At 39.8% G+C, this 21,617-nt stretch overlaps 1 protein-coding gene across 1 annotated transcript in view; it reads left to right on the forward strand.

Annotated features, from left to right (window-relative positions):
* Positions 1–643: 643 nt before the first annotated feature.
* The window catches only part of LOC134064354 (rab11 family-interacting protein 2), a 69,529-nt gene continuing 48,555 nt past the window's right edge, over positions 644–21,617 (forward strand). The window contains exon 1 of the mRNA XM_062520274.1: positions 644–1,426. Within this exon, the coding sequence (XP_062376258.1) occupies positions 1,077–1,426 (350 nt within the window). The 5' untranslated portion in view covers positions 644–1,076. The remainder of the gene's footprint in view (positions 1,427–21,617) is intronic.

Here is a 21,617-nt window from a genome sequence, read left to right on the forward strand (position 1 = left end):
TGCCATGCTAACTGGCTGAAGCTAACCCTCCAAATCCTGACCCCCTGAGCTCATCATGGTCTTGCTTTCTCCCCCGTTCTGTGATTGGTCGCCAACATCAGGCAAAACTGTGGATGTTTTACTTCCAGACTGCCTTAACATCGTGACTGAAATCACCGCGCAAGGCAGGATGGGAACACTCAGGCTAGAATGACCTGCACTAAATTGCATGTGTTTGATTAATCTGAATTGTGAAATTTCATCCATGGGGGGCAAACTCACACATGCACACACTCATTTATATACACATGAGCTGCTGCAACAGTAGGAGATATGCATATAAATGGCACAAATGGGAGATAAAGTTGGCAAGTGACATTATTTTTGTGGAGAGAATGTGAGTGGCGGTCATATTGCGTACCGCTACATCTAGTTGAATGTTTGGTTGAAATTAGGCCATGTTTTTTTTTTTACATATAGCATCAGGAAGGCACATTTTTTTTCTACCTGGTTCTATCCACTTCTCTGTCTCTTTCTTTCTGCTCTGCACGGCAGCGACAGGGTTAACTGACCGTGTCAGATGAGGAACGTCACGTTTACATGAACAACTAGGAAGTGGTTCCTTATCACAGTTTGGACCACTGTTCTGGAGGTGGATTGGATGTTCAGTGTGGCAGCGATGAAACACTGTGGGCTATTGCAAACATAAACCTTAGCAACATTGTTCTTCGATATTGTCTAAAATGGCCATTTCAAGCACAGAGCCTGGTGGTTATCGTCTGTGAATTAACGTTAACTCGAACATTTGTGAACCGTTAACACGTTGTAACGTTGTTCATATCACCATCAACTGTGCTCCTCTAATAGCCTTGTCGCTATTGTTAATTCCGTGTATTTTAATTAAATGAAGGTAGGATACGTGGCATTTGTAGCTTAGGCTACTGACGTTAGTTCAGTCATATTCAATGGCGAAATTATATGCCATCTGTAGGTTATCTACGTTTTAATGTGTATAGTAAATCTGTAAAACATCTTCCCCTATTCTAGAATAGCAAACTTGCACGACGTTCTCGTACAATAAGTGTGAATAGGCGACGATGTCACTGGGACAACAATCTGAGATTTGGTTTCCAACCCAAGTACAAGTCACAGTCGTTAGAGCAGCAGATTTGCAACCAAAAGGCAAAAACAGGACTAACGACGTTTACACCATCATCCAGTTAGGAAAAGAGAAATACTCAACTTCAGTGGCAGAAAAAACTTTGCACCCTGTTTGGAGAGAGGAGGCTTCATTTGAGCTACCAGGACTACTTATTGAGGACACGACAGAGTTTCAGTTATGCTTGCTGGTTATGCACAGGTCTCTGGTTGGCTTGGATAAATTTTTGGGACAGAAGACCATCAACCTCAGTGAGTTTTGTGACAACAAGGAGAAAAGCAAAACTGTGTAAGTGTTTTTATCTTAACTTTTATAGCTGACACTTTTTAAAAGGAATTAATCCTAAAGCCTAAAATTTGATTATTGTGGTTTATGTGGTGCTGGTGGTTTAAAAATCACAAGAGATGGCACATTCACAACTTTCTGCAACTTTGAGCAGTGAATGGAATAAGTGTTGGCTATGTCTTTGCTGTTCAAATTAGCAGCCCCTGAAGTGACTCTGTCAAGTCAATAGCCTGGCTCCTATATCTCCACTCATTTTCATCCCACTGAGATACTAGTCTGGCTCCTGTCAATGCATTTATGTTTCCCTCAGTCACCAGGATGGTGGGCCAAACAGCAACAAGAGGATGCTAGTTTGCAGTCAGCAGAATGTGTTCATTTATAGAGCAAAGGTATATAGCCTATATTGTTTCCTGACTGCAGATTTGGTTTATTACCTCTGCCAAGGTTATGTTTCATCGGGGACTGGCGTTTGTTTGTCTGTTTGTTTGTTTGTTTGTCTGTCTGTTTGTCTGTCTGTTAGCAAGATAACTCAAAAACGTGGCAGATCCAGGGTGCCGTCAGACAAAATAGGCAACAGGTGTAGGCAGTGCCAGTGTGGGGTGGGTTTTTATGTCATGCCTTGCAATGATAAGTAGGCATATCGTGAAACAGTTAGCAGACCCTCAACAAACGTGTTAGTTGTGTGGAGAACGAAAGCTTATGGTCGGGGCAATGTGTTTTTTTTTATCGCGCTAGCTAGGGCTGCACAATATTAGGAAAACATGCGATATGCGATAACATTATTGAGTACTGCGATAACGATATAACTTGCGATATTTAAATATTTAATGTTTTTCTCCATTCTACTTGCTGCTAGCATAGACTGATGCAGACTATTAAAAAAGAAATGCACTGATTTCATTCCAACATTATTTTTAATGGGAAAAATGCGGCAATGCCAGACATAAATAATCTCGGCCCCTTGAAACATTTTCTGCTACGATCAACAAAATTAAGTTGATATAAATAAAAACTTGAAAACTACTTAAAGCATTCAAAATATGTAATAAATGTAAACATAATCACTTAACTGCATGTCAACTTAAAATGGTTTTCTGACCACTCAAGAACGTGTTGCAGAGTTGGGTATGATGGCTTATATCAAGGGTGTCAAACTCATTTTCACCGAGGGCCACATCAGCACAATGGTTGCCCTCAAAGGGCCAGATGTAACTTCTAAGATTTGTAGCACCAGCCACAAAATCTTTAACATCTGTATAAAACTTCTAAAATCGAGAAGTTGAGAAAAGCAAAAGGTATCAGCATGACAGTTCCAGTTTGACTTTTCAATGAGGGTCACACTGGTCTGTCAGGAAGGTCATGCCATGGATTTCTTTTTTTTTTCTTTCATATTTCTGAGTTTTTAGATTCGAGTATATTCAACTTAACCGTCATTGCACAAGTGAAATACCAATATAGACACCTCTTAATTACTTTTTTAAAAACAGCTTAAACACTTCTGTAGAGAGACATAACCATTTGCCAAACATTTTGTTTATAAATTGTGTAATGGGGCACCCAATGTGGGGATGTGAAAAAAATCTGCAATTTTTCTTCTGATTTCACAAGATTGAAACTCAGTCAGTGTCAACACATACGGCTTACGAATGAATATGTGGAATCTATACGTAGCAATCATTATTCACAGAAAATTTGAAGTCTTTAGCTTGACAACTTTTTGAGATAATGACATCTGAACTTTGCTGCAGATTTAGATGAGGGCGCCAATGTGCCAAAAATCAGAAGGGGGGTACCATGTTCAAAAATGTTTTTCTCTGGATGTATTAGGTATACCAATCTAATATTTTGGCTAAGTTAGTTTAAATGGTTACTCTTTAGGTGGTAAAAGTTTGAAGCAAATCTGAGATGGTCAAGCAGAACTTTTCTCTAAAATCCGTTGAATTGAGGTGGAATGACCCAGATGTGAACTAGCAAAAGCAAGCTCGGACCAGTCCAAGTTGTTTGTTGACTACATAGCTAAGCCTGCATGGAGATGGATAAACTAGTCAGTCAAATAGATGGTGAGTAGGCTAATGTTGTGGAAGTTGCCGTCTTTGGTTGAACTTCAGGCGCGAAAGCATCGTGATGTCATTAGATTTTAACACACGAACGTTCGACCCATTGACTTACAACGGGGAAATTTTAGCACGTTTATGGCAAATATCTTAAAAAGTATAAAGTTGTCAAACACCAAAGTTACAAAGCACACCTGTCGTTTGAGAGACCTACGTAACAATGGTTGAACAAAGTTTGTACGTTAAATGGTTAGAGCTGAATTTAGAGCAGAAAAAGTGGTCGGTAGAATAATAATAAAAAGTCCAGCGATAACAGTACAGTGCATTCTCATGCACTGTAATAACTAGAATGGAAGGAATTACCATTGCATGTAAATGTAAAAAGTTGCTGTGTAAAACATTGTATTAGTTAAAAAGATACTGTATGACACAATAAGAATAGATGAACTAGAAAACGTAATTTCGAGGAAATTACCAGTGCATGCAAAAGCAAGACATAAGATAAAATGTGAAACAAACTTAAATTTACAAACAGAACCAATACGTGATTGGACTTTTACTCTCTGAAGCTTGACTTTTCCACCTCTGAGTGTGAGTGTGAGTGCGTGTGAGTGTGCGTGCGTGCGTGCGTGCGTGTATGTGCGTGCGTGCGTGCGTGCGTGCGTGCGTGTGTGTGTGCGTGCGTGCGTGTGTGTGTGTGAGTGGATGTAAGTGGATGTAAGGAGCATGGCTTTCTATGATGCAGTGAAATGGGGGAGTTAGGTTAAGGTGAGAATGTTTTGGAGTGCATGGAGAAGTGTGGTATATGAAGTGCTGCAGTCAGGTGTGTGTGTGTGTATGAGTGAATGGGTAGACAGAGAGAGCTGATAATGCAGGTTCAATTTAACTGGCTGTCAATTAAACTTGATAGGGCCTTGAGCAGCTGGCTCTTGACACAGGTGCAAATCAGCTTAATCAGCAGTGCAGTGCGATAGACCTCTGAAGTTCGCCTACAAAAAAGCTTGCCATATATGGGCAGTTGGCTTCAATTAACTCCCGGATCTCCTTATATGGGCAAGGATGGCAGCTTCAGAGGTCTATGAAAAGTCAATGGGGAAAGATATTTTGCTAATAAAAGTATCAAGTTTACAGAACTGAAATATACATAGACTTAGTCTTATTTTCAAGACCTACGTAATAAAGTTTGAACCAAGTTTCTACGTTAAACGGTTGAAGCTGAATTTGACCTGGTTAGGAGAATAATAATAGCTAGAAATGCAATTCCAAGGAATTACCAGTGCATGAAAATGCAAAAATATATAGATAGATTATGTAGATGGGTCATTCCACGCCAAATCAACCAGAGCCCACGCACTTGCGTCTCAAAAAAATCTGTCATGTGTGCCTATGTTACCCAGGAGACACTCTGTAAAATGTTTTTGTGCTAAGATCAATACTTTTCAAGTAACAGCCAGTTTTACAGGGGGAGAGGGGTGTCAAATTTGTTCTGCCTCTTTTTTTTGTCAAAGTTCACAAGCTCATTGCTCAAGAACTAGAATCTGTAGGAGGCTCAAATTTTGCAGGCTGGTGCATAAATAGGAATAGTATGCAGTAAAATCATTACGAGTAGTCTGGATGATCCTGCATGGTCATAGCAGTCCCTCAAAGTTGATCAACATTTTTACTCAACATAGACTCTTGGGGTTTTTTTCTTATTGAGATAAGTAGAAACACTCTCCGAAAAACCAATGAAGAGAAAAGAAAATCTATCAGGGACTGAACAGCAGACCTCACAAGTTTGAAAAATAAATTTGGATCTCATATTCAGAGCACCCTAACACCTTGTGGGAATATACAAAGATTTTTTAAATATTTTTTTTATATTTTTTTCTATAATCTGCATTACCTCTTCTTTTTAAAAACACCAATTTGACTTGTCTTATGCAAATCTTTCTTTTTCATTTCCCACCCTGAACAAGGGCAAAATGCACCATAGAGATCTATTGAGAGATTTGTTTTGTATAGAGTAACCACTAGGTGCCACTAAAATCACTGAATCACTGAAATTGCCGGGTGGGGACAAAACATATTGATCTCAATGGTGCATGGCTGGATAGAGTACTAGACTATGGCTAGATCAGCTAATTTATTTAAGAAAACGTGTTCATTCATAAATAAACAAGGATCCAATATTCCGACAAGCATGTTTAAAGGCTGGGCAGAACGATTATATCAATAAAACGGTTTCAAGACCCCATTTAGGCTACAGAGCCATAAAAAGAACCTGTGCTGTAGCCTACAGCCAACAAGGCAAGAACGAGTGACTGACTGAACGAGAGACCTGCACCTTGCCTGCCGCATCGTGAGCTTACAAACGAAAGCAGCAAGCTACGAACAAGGAGAAATGCTGAACGAGATGAACGTTAGCTTGGTTTAAACTTTTTTTCATTAGTCTCATGTTTTGACATGCACGTGGTCACTGACTGTTGATTAAAAGTGCACATAATCATGAAGTTGCAGCTACTTGTATGGTTTTGAACTACCATGGCCATGTACAATCCACAACTAGCTAGAACTAGCCAACAAGTTTCTGGTTTCTGCCACTCGCGAAGTACATTTGTTTTCTTTCATGGAAACGGTTGCTATGCATTCCTGCCTCTCATTGGCTTATTCGATGAGAACGTCTTAGAATCAGTACAGATAACATTTATGATTGGTTCACAGCAGCAGTGGGTTAGCGTGAAGTGCTCTGTTTGTTGTGGTCCCACTCAAACACGTGCGTTAAGGTTCTGGTTACATGTTTTTTGTTCCGGTCTTGCGGCAATACATCAAAGTGAATTTAATTTTATTTATTTATTTATTTTAAAAATCGACATTAATTAATCGATGCCAAATCGTCACGTGCCGCATCGCGATGCATCGCCAAATCGATGAATTGCACCCACCCCTAGTTAGCAATGGATAGTGTGTTATGTATAGACCCCGAAGCCATTTGCGTTGAGAATAACGGCTGGCTGGTGAAGTTGTTGGCTGGATAGCTGGCCCAATTGAAAATAAATACAAAGATACGTTCAGAGGCGTAGTGTTAACTTATGTCCAGTCCAATAGTTCAGAGGAAAGACACACACACACACACACACACACACACACACACACACACACGCACACACACACACACACACACACACACACACACACACACACACCACTTGTCAATTGCTGTGAAGGTGTGATCCAAGAGGTGTCATCCCAGCCCCCCACTGCTACCGCGTCGTGAATAATTGTCCTCGCCAACTCAAAAGTTCCCTTGCTATGTATTTAATCATTCAAATGCTTACTTTACATGTTGCTTATTTCGGGGAGATGTCCTTAATATCATGATATACATGTTCTTTACCACATTTATCATCCAGACTCAATCTAAAGATGAGAGTTAAAAAGAATTACACAGGGAATCGAACGCCGGTTGTTCGCGTAGAAGGTCAGATATTTACCCCTAAACCAACTGATTCACGTGAAATCGCATTGACAGAGATACTAGGGTATTGAGCCACCCGCCGTCGCAAAAACCTGGAATGAATATCATAATAGAAAATAGTTTGTACAATAGTAAACTATTTACAGCAAATATGTACGAAAATGCTTATAGCCTACATTAGTCTGAGCTTTAAAGATACAACTAGGCTTATAGAAGATATACAACTTAGAAGATAGGCCTATAGGCTAGAACTATGAATGTATGTAGGCATACTAAGTAGGTTAAGCCCAAATAAATGCATAAGAAAGGTTTGCCCACAGATGAATGATTTGGCCTAAATTAATTTAATAGGCAACGACGAATATCAGCTGAAAATATTTTTTACACACATAGCCCTATGCTTAATAGAACAACGTCGCGCAACGTTTTCAAAACAAACTTTTTACCACTGTAAATCGCCTCCATACACTATGCCATGTAAAGGAAAAATAGTTATTAAAATAAATAACATATATAATAGGCTACATATTGCACATATATAAACTATATGTTTTATTATATTATCCTCATGCCCGACTGACAGGAAACTTATGGGAACCCTTGCGACATCTGCTGTGAGAAAAGAGAATAGCAGCCTGGAAAAACATGGCCGAACGTGAGACTCACATTGTTGTGAAATAAGTAATAGCAAAATAGCTCTAAACTAGCTTGTACCGGTGTGCTTTTGATCATGTAAAAATACTGGGTGATAAACCACGCATATTTAGGAAAAGTCGTGAACGTAGGGTCCTGGAATTGAATCGAGTGAAAAGATTTTTTTTTTTTTGTGATCACTGCGGTCAAATGACCGCAGCCCGGCAGTTCTAGGTATATCTAGGTCAAACCTACACGGCGCTTCTAGTAATACGCGTGAGCGGTCAAATGACCGGCGCTTGGCGCTTCTAGTGTTAAAGCGGAGCAGATGGCTAATGAAGGATTCTTTGCTACAGCTGTAGCTTAATGAGCACTACGTAACAATCAAAGCGTCTCAACGTTAAGTCTATGGGATTTTTTAACTCTTATCGTAAATATCTCAAAAAGTATAAAGTTTACAAATGTGAAAAATAATAGAACAAATCTCCATTTCAAGACCTTTGTAGGAGTGCTTGAATGACGTCAAACGGTTCGTTGGTTTTAGAGCCTTTGATGGTTGATTTTGGTCGGAAGAAGAATAACTATAAGAAGAACAGGGATAACAGTACATTGCATTTACATGCAATGTAATAATAATAATAATAATGATAAAAAAAACACAAAGTGGCAGATCTAAAGGCCATAGTCAGACAAAATACAGGTGTAGGCAGTGTGTGGTGGGCCTTTGTGTGCCCTGCAATTAGAGGTACCACACCATGAAACACTACAAGAAGTGTCACCTGGATGAACAGGGATTCATTATCTCTATGGCAAAAGGCCTGCTACATAAATTCGCAGCATCATCATCATTCCCATCATCTTGCTATTAGCAGCCTATGATGATTTACTATTTCCCTGACCATTCAGTATGGTACAATGTTTGTTCTTTTTGTGTTTTCATGTCCTGGTGATGTGTATGTCTGTCAGCAAAAATATTAATAATAATAATATTAATATTTTTATAATAACATAAGAAAAATCATGAAAATTCAAAAATCCAGATGGCCGCCACCATATAACATCATTATGACGTCATAATATGCAAATTAGTTGGATACATTTAATCCCTACATAAACTCTGGGTCATCCTTAATATTTCTCCAATTTACAGAAAGTCTCTTATCTCTTATCACTTTTAAGTTAAAGGGACATTGTGTAAGATTTCCAATGGTTTGTTACCAAAATCAACATTTCCCATTCATAAATGTGGCCTCATTCATGTGTAATTACCACTACCACCAATTCGAAGCATTCATATTGGCTCAGAAGTCCTCATTTGAATATTCATAGCTCAGACCCGGCTCTCCATTTGCGTGCGCCATCTTGGAATACGGGTGGGCACTACGGACATATGCGAAATACTACAGCTCCGTCTTTGACTTCTGAAGGCAGAGACCATAGCTATGTCTATGGCAGAGACCATATCTCGGATCTATCCATTTCCTACATTCAGCGATGTAAGTTATGAACCCGTTTTCAACAAGCCACCTGTCTATCTAACATTCCAACACTGAAATTGTATTTTCCAAATAAACAAATAGAGTAACTTTGATCGTGATCTGTCACTGTCTCCGCAATGGCCTTTAGTTTAGTTTACATAGCCACGTAAAAGGCTTTCTAGACCCACAGACAGTTGATAAACTAACCTACCATAGTTTTATTTGAACTAGAAGTTCTACAAAGTTATACAAATTTGCTGAACGGAGGAGGATGTTTCAGGTTAGTTGCAAAACATTCACGGGCACCATATTATTGCCCTCTTACGTGTCACAATCATTTCTATACCAACTAAGACTGCAGATTCGTAAAGAAACGCAAGCACCCACATCATAAGTGTTTCTTAATTAGGTTTGTACCAAACATGAAATTTTACCGTGACTCGAGGAGCTGTAAACAGCTGTGAGGTTGTGTACAAAACCGCTGGCTACCACTTCCCATTACGGTGCAAACGTTAGCGAGCTAGCTCGATTAACAGGCTAAATGAAATGGTTTGTTGTGTCCGAAAGTGTGTCTTATTGGTATCACACACAAGCAATGACAATGGAGAAGTTTCGGTTTTATGTTATTTCAGGTTAGTTTGCAACAACAAGTTTAACCACAGTCCTTGGCTACCTAGCTAGCAAGCCTGACAGGCCTTCCCATTAACTTTCTATGTAGGCCTACTGTGCTAGCTAGCTACTGTGCTAACCAGCTCGGTTAACAGGCAAAGTGAAATAATTTATTACGTATCCGAAAGTGAGTTTTATTGGCATCACACACAAGCAACGACAATAGAGAAAAGTTCTGTTTTGACTAGGAGACTGGAACTAGGGCCATATTGTTTTGGTAGATTCACGACGAGATTAACATTATACTGCAACAACCTAATGAATGTTTTGCAACGGCTTGCAAATGCTGGCAACGATGTGCAACGTTTAATCATAGACAGTAAAAGGAAATTGCATTTAATTCACACCTCCGCAACAGTTTTGTCTCGTCGCAGATCTTTGGGCATGATCTTTTTGACCTGAGAAGCTACCGTAGTCCGTATAGGCTGCGATATAATCCCTAACCGCTAGATGGGAGAATTTCACAATGAAATGTCCTCAAGCTTACACAATGTCCCTTTAAAGAGGAATAATGCAGGATTGGCGATTTCATCTCTGGTTTCGGTTTCGTTTTTCATTTTCGCTCGTTTTATGCTTGCATACAGTGCCTATAGAAAGTTATCATACCCTTTTGAAATAGTTACTTTTTTTTGTCTTACAGCCTGAAATCAAAACCCATTTTAAAAAAAAATCTTTTCCAGTTTTATTTACAAATGTAGCTGTACAACATCAAAATAATGAAAAAAAAGTCAACAGTTCTGAAAATTAATAAAAAATTAAAAACTAGAATAACAGGGTTGGAAAAGTCATCATACCCCTGACTTAATACTTTGTCAAGCTTCCTTTTGCTTTCATTACAGCCATCAATCTGTTTGGATATGTCTCTATTATAGCTTTGCACACCTAGACAGGGGAATATTTGCCCAATTTTCCGTGCAGAATTGTTAAAATTTAGTCAAATTCTGTAGGGAATGGCGATGGACTGCTCTCTTCAAGTCAATCCACATATTTTCTATAGGATTTAAGTCAGGGCTCTGACTTTGCCACTCAAGGATATTCACCATCCTATCCTTAAGCCACTGCTTTGTTCTTTTGGCAGTATGTTTAGGATTTTTGTCGTGTTGGAAGGCGAATGACCTCCCCATCCTCAGCTGTTTAGGAGAGGGACACAGGTTTTCCTCAAGAATTTTGGTGTACTTGGCAGCATCCATTTTCCCTTCTATCCTGACCAATTGCCCAGTCCCCGCTGAAGAGAAACATCCCCAAAACATAATGTTGCCCCCACCATGCTTCAAAGTAGGTATGGTGTGTTTTGGGTGTGTTTGGGTGTGTATACTGTGTTTGGTTAGCGCCTGGAGCTCAGTCCAAAAACTTCAATCTTAGTCTCCAAAAAGTTCGATCTTAGTCTCATCTGACCATATAAGCTTTTTCCACATGGTAGCAGAATATTCCAGATGTGTTTTTGCACTGAACTCCAAGCGCAATGTTTGGCGAAAACCAACACAGTACACCACCCAAAACACACCATACCTAGTGTGAAGCATGGTGGGGGCAACATTATGTTGTGGGGATGTTTCTTTTCAGCGGGAACTGGGCAATTGGTCAGGATAGAAGGGAAAATGGATGCTGCCAAGTACACCCACATTCTTAAGGAAAACCTGCGTCCCTCTCCTAGACAGCTGAGGATGGGGAGGTCATTCGCCTTCCAACACGACAATAATCCTAAACATACTGCCAAAAGAACAAAGCAGTGGCTTAAGGATAGGATGGTGAATATCCTTGAGTGGCAAAGTCAGAGCCCTGACTTAAATCCTATAGAAAATATGTGGATTGACTTGAAGAGAGCAGTCCATCGCCATTCCCTACAGAATTTGACTACATTTTAACATTTCTGTATGGAAAATTGGGCAAATATTCCCCTATCTAGGTGTGCAAAGCTATAATAGAGACATATCCAAACAGATTGATGGCTGTAATGAAAGCAAAAGGAAGCTTTACAAAGTATTAAGTCAGGGGTATGATGACTTTTCCAACCCTGTTATTCTAGTTTTTCATTTTTTATTAATTTTCAGAACTGTTCACTTTTTTATCATTATTTTGATGTTGTACAGCTAAATTTGTTAATAAAACTGGAAAAGATTTTTTTTTAAATGGGTTTTGATTTCAGGCTGTAAGACAAAAAAGGTAACTATTTCAAAAGGGTATGATGACTTTCTATAGGCACTGTATTTCTCTGCAGAGCTTCCCCGACAGCTTTAGCGTGTATATTTATACATATATACAGTAGGCTATATATAAATATATAAATTGCAAGCGTGGTTCTTCTTGTTCATTTCGCGTCTCTGACTTCCAGATGTAAACAGCAAACGATCGTTTATCAGAAAGTTGCAAGGTTGTAATAGCGGAGAGGGACACTAGGGGCGGGAGGAAATGTGACTGTTTTCGATAAAACTGGTCAGTCAAGCAAAACAACGATTTCTAAGCGATTTAATGACTATGAAAAAGTTGCATAGGTACGGTGTTCATTTTAGGACATCCTCAGACTCAGGTGTCAGACTCAGAAAAACCTCTGTCATCCTCAGATAAAACTGCCTCAGCGTCAGAAAAACCTCTCTCATCCTCAGACAAAACTTTCTCAGCGTCGGAAAAAACTTTGTCATTCTCAGACAAAAGCTTGTCAGAAAAACCTCTCTCATCGTCAGACAAAACTTTCTCAGCGTCGGAAAAAACTTTGTCATCCTCAGACAAAACCGTGTCAGAAAAACCTCTCTCATCGTCAGACAAAACTTTCTCAGCGTCGGAAAAAACTTTGTCATCCTCAGACAAAACCGTGTCAGAAAAACCTCTCTCATCGTCAGACAAAACTTTCTCAGCGTTGGAAAAAACTTTGTCATCCTCAGACAAAACCGTGTCAGAAAAACCTCTCTCATCGTCAGACAAAACTTTCTCAGCGTCGGAAAAAACTTTGTCATCCTCAGACAAAACCGTGTCAGAAAAACCTCTCTCATCGTCAGACAAAACTTTCTCAGCGTCGGAAAAAACTTTGTCATCCTCAGACAAAACCGTGTCAGAAAAACCTCTCTCATCCTCAGACAAAACTTTCTCAGCGTCAGAAAAAACTCATCCTCAGACAAACTGACAAACATACAAACATAATTGTGATTACAGTATTTCTGTCTAAAATCATGCATGATAATAATGAATCATTCCATAGGGCACGGAATGAATAATTTAATTGGTCTGTGAACCGAGCTAACTAGCTAGCGGACGCTAGCTTAAAAAGCAATGGAAGTGAATGGCAGTAACCATGACAAATAGCTATGCGCTGCCAGGTCACTAACAGTTGAAAGACTCCGCTTAAACTGTATACCGTTGCAAGTTCACTTGAGTATAAACTACCCACTTTAACTAATGTCACTAATCTTATTCAGGTAGTTGTCATTTCAAAGAAATGACACAGCTCCGTTTAAAATGTTACCTAGCTAGGCGGCTAGCTAGCTAGCCAGCAACTAGACAGCTAGCCCCTCAATGGGAGTACGCCCTCGCTGCATTAATATCAATGGGATACTTGTGGAATGTTATCAATAAATTGGTCATTATGGCTTTCTGGATTTGTTGACGGTATTTTGGAATATTTTGTCATAATCTGTAAGTCTTCCCGATCATTTCAAGCCTAATAGTGTATTTTTTAGTGTATGGATTTGTTAAGAAAATAACTTAATATCAGACCATGCTGCTGTTGGTTACTGTCTGGTTGCTGGCTAGCTAGCTAAGGTAACATTTTAAACGGAGCTGTCATTCTTTGAAATGACAACTACCTGAATAACATTAGTGACATTAGGTAAAGTGGGTAGTTTATACTCAAGTGAACTAGCAACGGTATATACAGTTTAAGCGGAGTCTTTCAACTGTTAGTGACCTAGCAGCGCATAGCTATATTGTCATGGTTACTGCCATTCACTTCCATTGCTTTTTAAGCTAGCGTCCGCTAGCTAGTTAGCTCGGTTCACAGACTAATTAAATTATTCATTCCGTGCCCTATGGAATGATTCATTGGTAGGCCTATCATGCATGATTTTAGACAGAAATACTGTAATCTCAATTATGTTTGTATGTTTTGTCAGTTTTGTCTGAGGATGAGAGAGTTTTTTCTGACGCTGAGAAAGTTCTGTCTGAGGATGAGAGAGGTTTTCCTGACATGGTTCTGTCTGAGGATGACAAAGTTTTTTCCGACGCTGAGAAAGTTTTGTCTGACGATGAGAGAGGTTTTTCTGACACCGGTTTTTTGTCGGAGAATGACAAAGTTTTTTCCGACGCTGAGAAAGTTTTGTCTGACGATGAGAGAGGTTTTTCTGACACGGTTTTGTTTGAGAATGACAGAGATTTTTCCGACGCTGAGAAAGTTTTGTCTGAGGATGAGAGAGGTTTTTCTGACACGGTTGTCTGAGGATGACAGAGTTTTTTTTGACGCTGAGAAAGTTTTGTCTGAGGATGAGAGAGGTTTTTCTGACAGAGGTTTTTCTGACGCAATTTTGTCTGAGGATGAGAGAGGTTTTTCTGACGCTGACACAGTTTTGTCTGAGGATGACAATGTTTTTCTGACGCTGAGGCAGTTTTGTCTGAAGATGACGGTAGTTTTCCTGAGTCTGACACCTGAGTCTGAGGATGACAAGGTTTTTTCTGACGCTGACACAGTTTTGCCTGAAGATGACAGAGGTTTTTCTGACGCTGAGGCAGTTTTGTCTGAGGATGACGGATGTTTTTCTGAGTCTGACACCTGAGTCTGAGGATGTCCTAAAATGTACACCGTACATAGGGTCTCTTTAAAGCCTTTTGAAATTAATATGTCAAAATTTTATGTTTTAGAAAAAAACTCTGGTGCCTAAAGGGTTGGTTAATGCCTTAATAAAAAAGATAAGTAAAAATTCAACCTTACTGCTCATTGAGCTCAATGCAAAAAATGAGTAAAAATCCAACCTCATTGCTCATTGAGCTCAATGCAAATAAAACAGGCTAATAGGCTAACTGGACAAAACACCATGCCAATCTCTAGCTATGGTGAAGGGTATGTGATGATGTGGGACATTTATTTACGATACATTCTTCAATCACAAAGAAAATTGGTGTCCTTTAAGGTTAGATTTTTACTAATGTTTTAAATTAAGGCATTAAGATTGCCAAAGATGATTTTATATTCCTCTTTTTAGTCAACTTTAGCATGAGGTCAAATACTTAGTCCCCCCACTGTATTGTAGTTGCAGTCCTGCATCCTCCATGCTTGTTGAAGTCAATGACTTTCCACAAACTCAATGAGGACAGGCCCATGATCTTGGGCAGAACCAGATAACAAAGACAGCTGAATTCAAGAGGAGGAGTTGTAATATGAATAGTCATGAATATCAGTATATAGAATATACAGTGCCCTCCATAATTATTGGCACCCCTGGTTAAGATGTGTTCTTTAGCTTCTAATAAATTCATTTTTTTCCCCAAATAATATAGGACCACAATTAAAAAAAAGCGTAAAATCCAACCTTTAATACAAGTGCATTTATTTAGAAGGAAAAAAATCCCACATTAAGAAATAATTATTTTACATCAAATCATGTGTGCCACAATTATTGGCACCCCTGATGTTAATGCTTTGTACAACCCCCTTTTGCTAATAAAACAGCACCTAATCTTGTCTTATAATGTTTCACAAGATTAGAGAAAACAGAAAGAGGGATCTTCGACCATTCCTCTTTGCACAAAATCTCCAAATCATCCAACGACCTGGGTCCTCTCCTCTGCACTCTCCTCTTCAGCTCACCCCACAGGTTTTCAATGGGGTTGAGGTCTGGGAACTAAGATGGCCATGGTAGGAGCTTGATACGGTGTCTGGTGAACCATTTCTGTGTAGACTTGGTCATATGTTTAGGGTCATTATCTTGCTGAAAGACCCAGTGACGACCCATCTTCAGCTTTCGGGCAGAGGCCACCAGATTCTGATTTATAATGTCCTGGTATTTCAAAGCATTCATGATGCCATGCACCCTAACAAGGTTCCCAGGCCCTTTGGAAGAGAAACAGGCCCACAGCATCACCGATCCTCCCCCATACTTCACAGTGGGCATGAGGTGCTGTTCTGCATACTCCTCTTTTTGTTACACCAGACCCACTTAGAGTGTTTGTTGCCAAAACGCTCTAACTTTGTCTCATCTGACCAAAGCACGCGTTCCCAGTTGAAGGCCCAGTACAGTAAACAGTGAGTTTTGGAGATTTTTTTTATTTCTCTTACCATCCTCCTCACTATGCGTGGTGGCAAAATAAACTTGCGTCCTCTTCCAGGCTTGTTTACCACTGCTCCAGTTATTTTAAACTTCTTAACGATTCCTCTGGCCATAGATATGGGCAGGTGTGCGAGTGGCTATTTTCTTATAGCCATTGCCTTACTTGTGAAGGTCGACACACATCTGCCTTACTTGAACAGTGTGTTCCTTTGTCTTTCCCATGTGGAAGAGAAATGGTCTCTGTGTCGCGTCGTATTTATAGCCTAGGGCAGAAATACTTTAATTATATTTATTTCCTAGGAATTGTTAGGGGTGCCATTAATTGTGGAACAGGTGATTTTATGAAGAATAATTCTTTCTCAGTCAGGGATTTTTTTTCCCACCTTAAAATTCACTTGAGTTGAAGGTTACATTTTTCTACAATTTTCAGAGTGAGAGTATGCTTCTACAATAAAAATTGTATTTATTTTAAGGCTTTTAACCAGGGGTGCCAATAATTGTGGAGGGCGCTGTATAAAGAATTATATATTTCAATTGGCTGTTGTGGGTGAATAGTTTTAGGTATCATTCCAAAAAGTGTTTTGGGAAGATCGGACAAATATGGTGACCTGTAAATTTTTTTTAATGGTTTTGATTAAATCCAATATGGCGACAAATCAATTACGTTGATGATGTCACAAGTTGGGCTGGGTCAGCCTAAGGACCTCCCTCAGTATAGCCAGACACCACTAGCAAGTTTTAATTCCAAGTATTTCAATTTCAATTTTCAATTTAATTTTACTTATAAAGCGCCAAAACATTACACATGTCTCATGGCGCTTTACAGAGTGTTAAACATTCAAAGAGAGCCCATGAGTAACAGGGGCAAGGAAAAACTCCCTAGAATTGGAGATGCATATAGGAAGAAACCTCAGACAGATCCACGACTCAAGGGCCCAACCCATCTGCCTAGGGTCAGTTACAGTAGAGTATAGTCATTTGTAGTATCAGAAGGTTCATAGAAGGTTCAAACAGTCCAGTATAGGGAATAAACAGTCCATTAGTAATCCATTAGTAATTTTGGAGGGTAATGGGTCGTTAGGATGCGTGGGCCAGGGATCCGGGCAGGGAACCACAGCAGGCGATGGTAGGGCAGTCATAGGGATGACGATGGCAATGGCACTCAGGGGGATGGGACTTCAGGTTTGATGAGGGCCAGGCACAAAGATGGCTGATGACTGGTAATGGTTCACCTCACAGGTGAGGTATAAGGGAAAGGGAAGAGAAATAAAGTGGGTTAGTATTACTATAAGTCATGATGGTTGGTATTGATAAGTACATCAATGGGGATATAAATGATTATACTAAAGAGGGAAAAGGCAGAGGGGGAGAGGGAGTTGAAAGACAGGACAGGGAGAGAGGGAAAGAGGGAGAGTTGAGAGAGACAGAGGGAGAGGGGAGAAGAAGAATTGTACGGCATGACACATGAGAAGTCCATGTCAGCGCTATGCTGACCATAAATATACCATAAATGAATAACTTCTAAACCATTTGTAAACTCTATAGTAGGCTATGTTTTCATTAAAAAGGGGCGGCTTATTAAACATGATGCCTGGCATACTGCTGACCTAGGCTACTGTTAAATTGCACAAAACAAAGATGGAAGGATTGCGTTTTTCATGAACATGGCCTAAAATAGCTAAATCATCATATAACCCAATGGAATAATTATTTGTTCTATGCTTGGGTTTGATGGAGTCTGTTTAAAAAACTTTCACTATCCATTGTGCATGTTCATACTTAAGAAATGAGAGGGGTTTGTATTGTGTTAAAAGCATTCTTAATGTATAAATTAGATTTTGTGCAACTTGTAGTTGATACAAACAAGGTGTTACAGATTCATTAAGGGTAAGGTACCGAAAAAAATACAGTTGAATACCGACATCGAAACTCAGGCACCGGCACCGGTACCGATATCGGTTCAAATGCGATAGGTACCCAACCCTAGTAGGCGTTAGCCATCTGTATTGTATTATTTCATGATCGCTAAACGTTTGATTCCTTCTTATGTTGTCGTTAACTTCATTCAACTAGGTTTGTGATTGAAGGATGTCGTTCAGGTGTTAAACGATCACAGCATTCAGTTAGCCATGGTGCTGATAACGCTATGTTTGCAAATGTACGCACTGTACATTTGGTCCACAGAGTTTCAGAGAAACCCGCTACAGCTGTAACGCTCAAGCCGTACAAAAACAAGCCATAACACTTTCAAGAAGAAACAAATTATTGCTTTAACACTCACCAAAGATTGCTTTTTCTACATGTTTACTAGCCTGGGTGTTCCCAACCTGCCTTGCACGGTGATTTCATTCACGCTGCTAAGGCAGTCTGGACACCAACACCCAAATTTTCGCCTGATGTTGGTGACCAATCACAGAACATCCGAGAAGTTTCCAGAAATCCTTATGGCGTCTACATTCGACGCCAAAGGATTTACACTGATGTCAATGGCAGCCCTTCTCGTTGCATATGAACGTGCGGGGGGACCTTCGACTTCCGATATTGACGCCAGGGGGCTTGGCATGCGTCCTCGTTCTACGAGTTGGGTGTGAGACCATGCTAGATGAGCTATGCACATTTGATAGACATCCGTGGCCCCCAATGAACGGATCTGGGCATTTTTTCAAAATATGAGAAAATGAACGTCTGGTTGCCAGACCACGTCTCATTTGAGAAGTGGTAGGCGTTAGCCAGGCTACATGTTTACATCAACATACTCTGTATTTTTAAGAGTATAGGTTTTTTTTTGGCCTTTTTGCCTAGATAGTGGGAAAGAGATGGGGAGGGATCAGGATATGACCGTAGGTCAGATTCGAACCTGTGTCCCCGTGGGCATTTGGACCCATTGTATGAGCGCTGTAGCCTGTTGCACTGTAGCGACCCCCTACCGAGTTAAGCTTTGTACTGTTGGCTTATTTTGCTATGCCACTAAGAGACACAGTAGACTAACCATGAGATATAGTGCGTTCATGCACATCAGACTTCGAGGTTCCGAGCTGCATGAAGGCGGTAAAACTTTATTTTAATGTGTCGCTGTTACAGTGTACCTACCTAATTAGGTACAGTGATCCAACCTGTGTAACAACATGTACTATCAGGTACTAGCATTGTACTTGCATTATGTATTTGTGGGTACCTACATATAGTTGTTACATTGTAATTGTAACTTTTCATCAGAGGCAAAGGGCTGACCTGAGACCTGCTGGATGGGGTAAATCTGGTCATGATAGATTTGATATACAAACCATTCTTAGCTCCAGTCAAATTAACTGGTACACTTAACAGGTTTATTCCACTGTATCAAAGAGTAACAAAGGTATAGCTGTGCAGCTGTTACATGTACTGTACACTGAGGACAATGGACAACGAGGCCTTGACTGGAGCTAAGAATGGTTTATGTATATTAAATCTATCATGACCAGATTAACCCCATCCAACAGGTCTAAGATCAGCCCTTTTCCTCTAATGAAAAGTATAGGCAAATTGCCAAAGTTTTGTAAAAGCACTCACTATTACAATGTAACAACTATATGTAGGTACCCACAAATACATAATGCAAGTACAATATTGGTACATGCTAGTACAGTACATGTTGTTACACAGGTTGTACCACTGTACCTAATTAGGTAGGTACGCTGTAACAGCGACACATTACCCTAAAGGGTAACACTTAAGTTTGGGGTGTCGCTGTTACAGTGTACCTACCTAATTAGGTACAGTGGTTTAACCTGTGTAACAACATGTACTATCAGGTACTATCGTTGTACTTGAATTATTTATTTGTGGGTACCTACATATAGTTGTTACATTGTAATACTGAGTGCTTTTACAAAACTTTACCAATTTGCCTACATTTTTCATCAGAGGCAAAGGGCTGACCTGAGACCTGCTGGATGGGGTAAATCTGGTCATGAAAGATTTGATATACAAACCATTCTTAGCTCCAGTCAAGGGGTCATTGTCTTCAGCTGTGCTGCTACAACCTTGTTATGGGTTTATGTCACTGCATCAAAGAGTAATAAGTGTGTACCAACACAGTTGATATGTGACGTTCCACGGCAAAACCAGTCGCTTGTCGCAACAGGCGTTTCTGAGAAAAATGGCCATTTATGTCACTTGTGCTAAAATCGTGGATTTTTTTTTGTAAGTGTTTTGAAACAGTGGGAGGTCTACACTGTACGGCCGTGAATACATTTCGCCGAAAAACTGACCTTTTGTAGTCTAAAAACGTGAGTTTGTTGAGGTGAGAAAGTTAGAGGAAGCAGGAAGTTAGAGGCGTCTCGTTTTTTGCCGCTTTACGGTAAATGCACTCATCGACAACCACCAAGCCATCCGCGTGCTGTGTCGTTGATACAAGTACCGTAAATCTTGTAATAGCGGCGACCTTACAAAGCGTTCGTGAGTGTTGAGCCGACGGTTAACTTCAAAGGCAGATTTCTCCGTTTTTCTATTGGCATGACAGGATGAACTCAACTCCTTTGAATGTTTATATTTCAGTAATATGACGTTCAATTCATTAGATATAGGTATCGTTTTGAAGGTTGATTATGCCCCTTCCTGAAAACGTAATAACTTTGATTTTGAAAATTTGGACATTGTGACTGATTTCGCCGTGGAAGGTCACATATATGTAACAGCTGCACTGCTACACCTTTGTTACTCTTTGATACTGTGGAATAAACCTGTTAAGTGTACCAGTAACTTACTTGCATGCACATATGACATGTATGTTGTGTCTTCGATGTCTTGGAACATGTCTGCCATTACCCTATGTAGCACATGTATCAACTGTGTTGGTACACACTTATTACTCTTTGAAACAGTGCCATAAACCCGTAACAAGGTTGTAGCAGCACAGCTGTTACATGAAGACAACGACCCCTTGACTGGAGCTAAGAATGGTTTGTATATCAAATCTTTTATGACCAGATTTACCCCATCCAGCAGATCTCAGGTCAGCCCTTTGCCTCTGAAGAAAAATGTAGGCAAATTGGCAAAGTTTTGTAAAAGCACTCAGTATTACAATGTAACAACTATATGTAGGTACCCACAAATACATAATGCAAGTACAATGATAGTACCTGATAGTACATGTTGTCACACAGGTTGTACCACTGTACCTAATTAGGTAGGTACACTGTAACAGCGACACCCCAAACTAAAGTGTTACCAAATAAAGTGTTACCTAGGGATTTACTAACAAAAATCACAAAGGAACTTTTGCGAAAACAGAGCAGCCATTGTACTCATTTCACTAGGGTTGTCAAGCAGGCACTTTCCTTCATTAGTGTTTCAGTGAATTAGGCCCATGACTCCTTCAAAAGGCTCAAGTGGTGTTTGGCATCCCAGACCCTTCCTCCTCCACACTCATGATGGGTTCTCTAACAGTAAAAAGAATATTCTGTCAATCCTGCAGAATCATGCAGAATATCTCACTAAATGATCACATCTAACACGTTTGCAAGCTTTGGGGAACGCCAGTAGTTGAGTAATTAATTTCTGTAGATATGTCTGCACACAACACAAAACAGATCAATTGTGGTAAAAAAAGGCAAAATGGCAAAGTAAATTATAGGGATGTCACAAATATCACAAGGCCCACTAACTAATAGG

This window comes from Sardina pilchardus, chromosome 18 (genome assembly GCF_963854185.1).
Source record: "Sardina pilchardus chromosome 18, fSarPil1.1, whole genome shotgun sequence".
NCBI classification, from domain to species: domain Eukaryota; kingdom Metazoa; phylum Chordata; class Actinopteri; order Clupeiformes; family Clupeidae; genus Sardina; species Sardina pilchardus.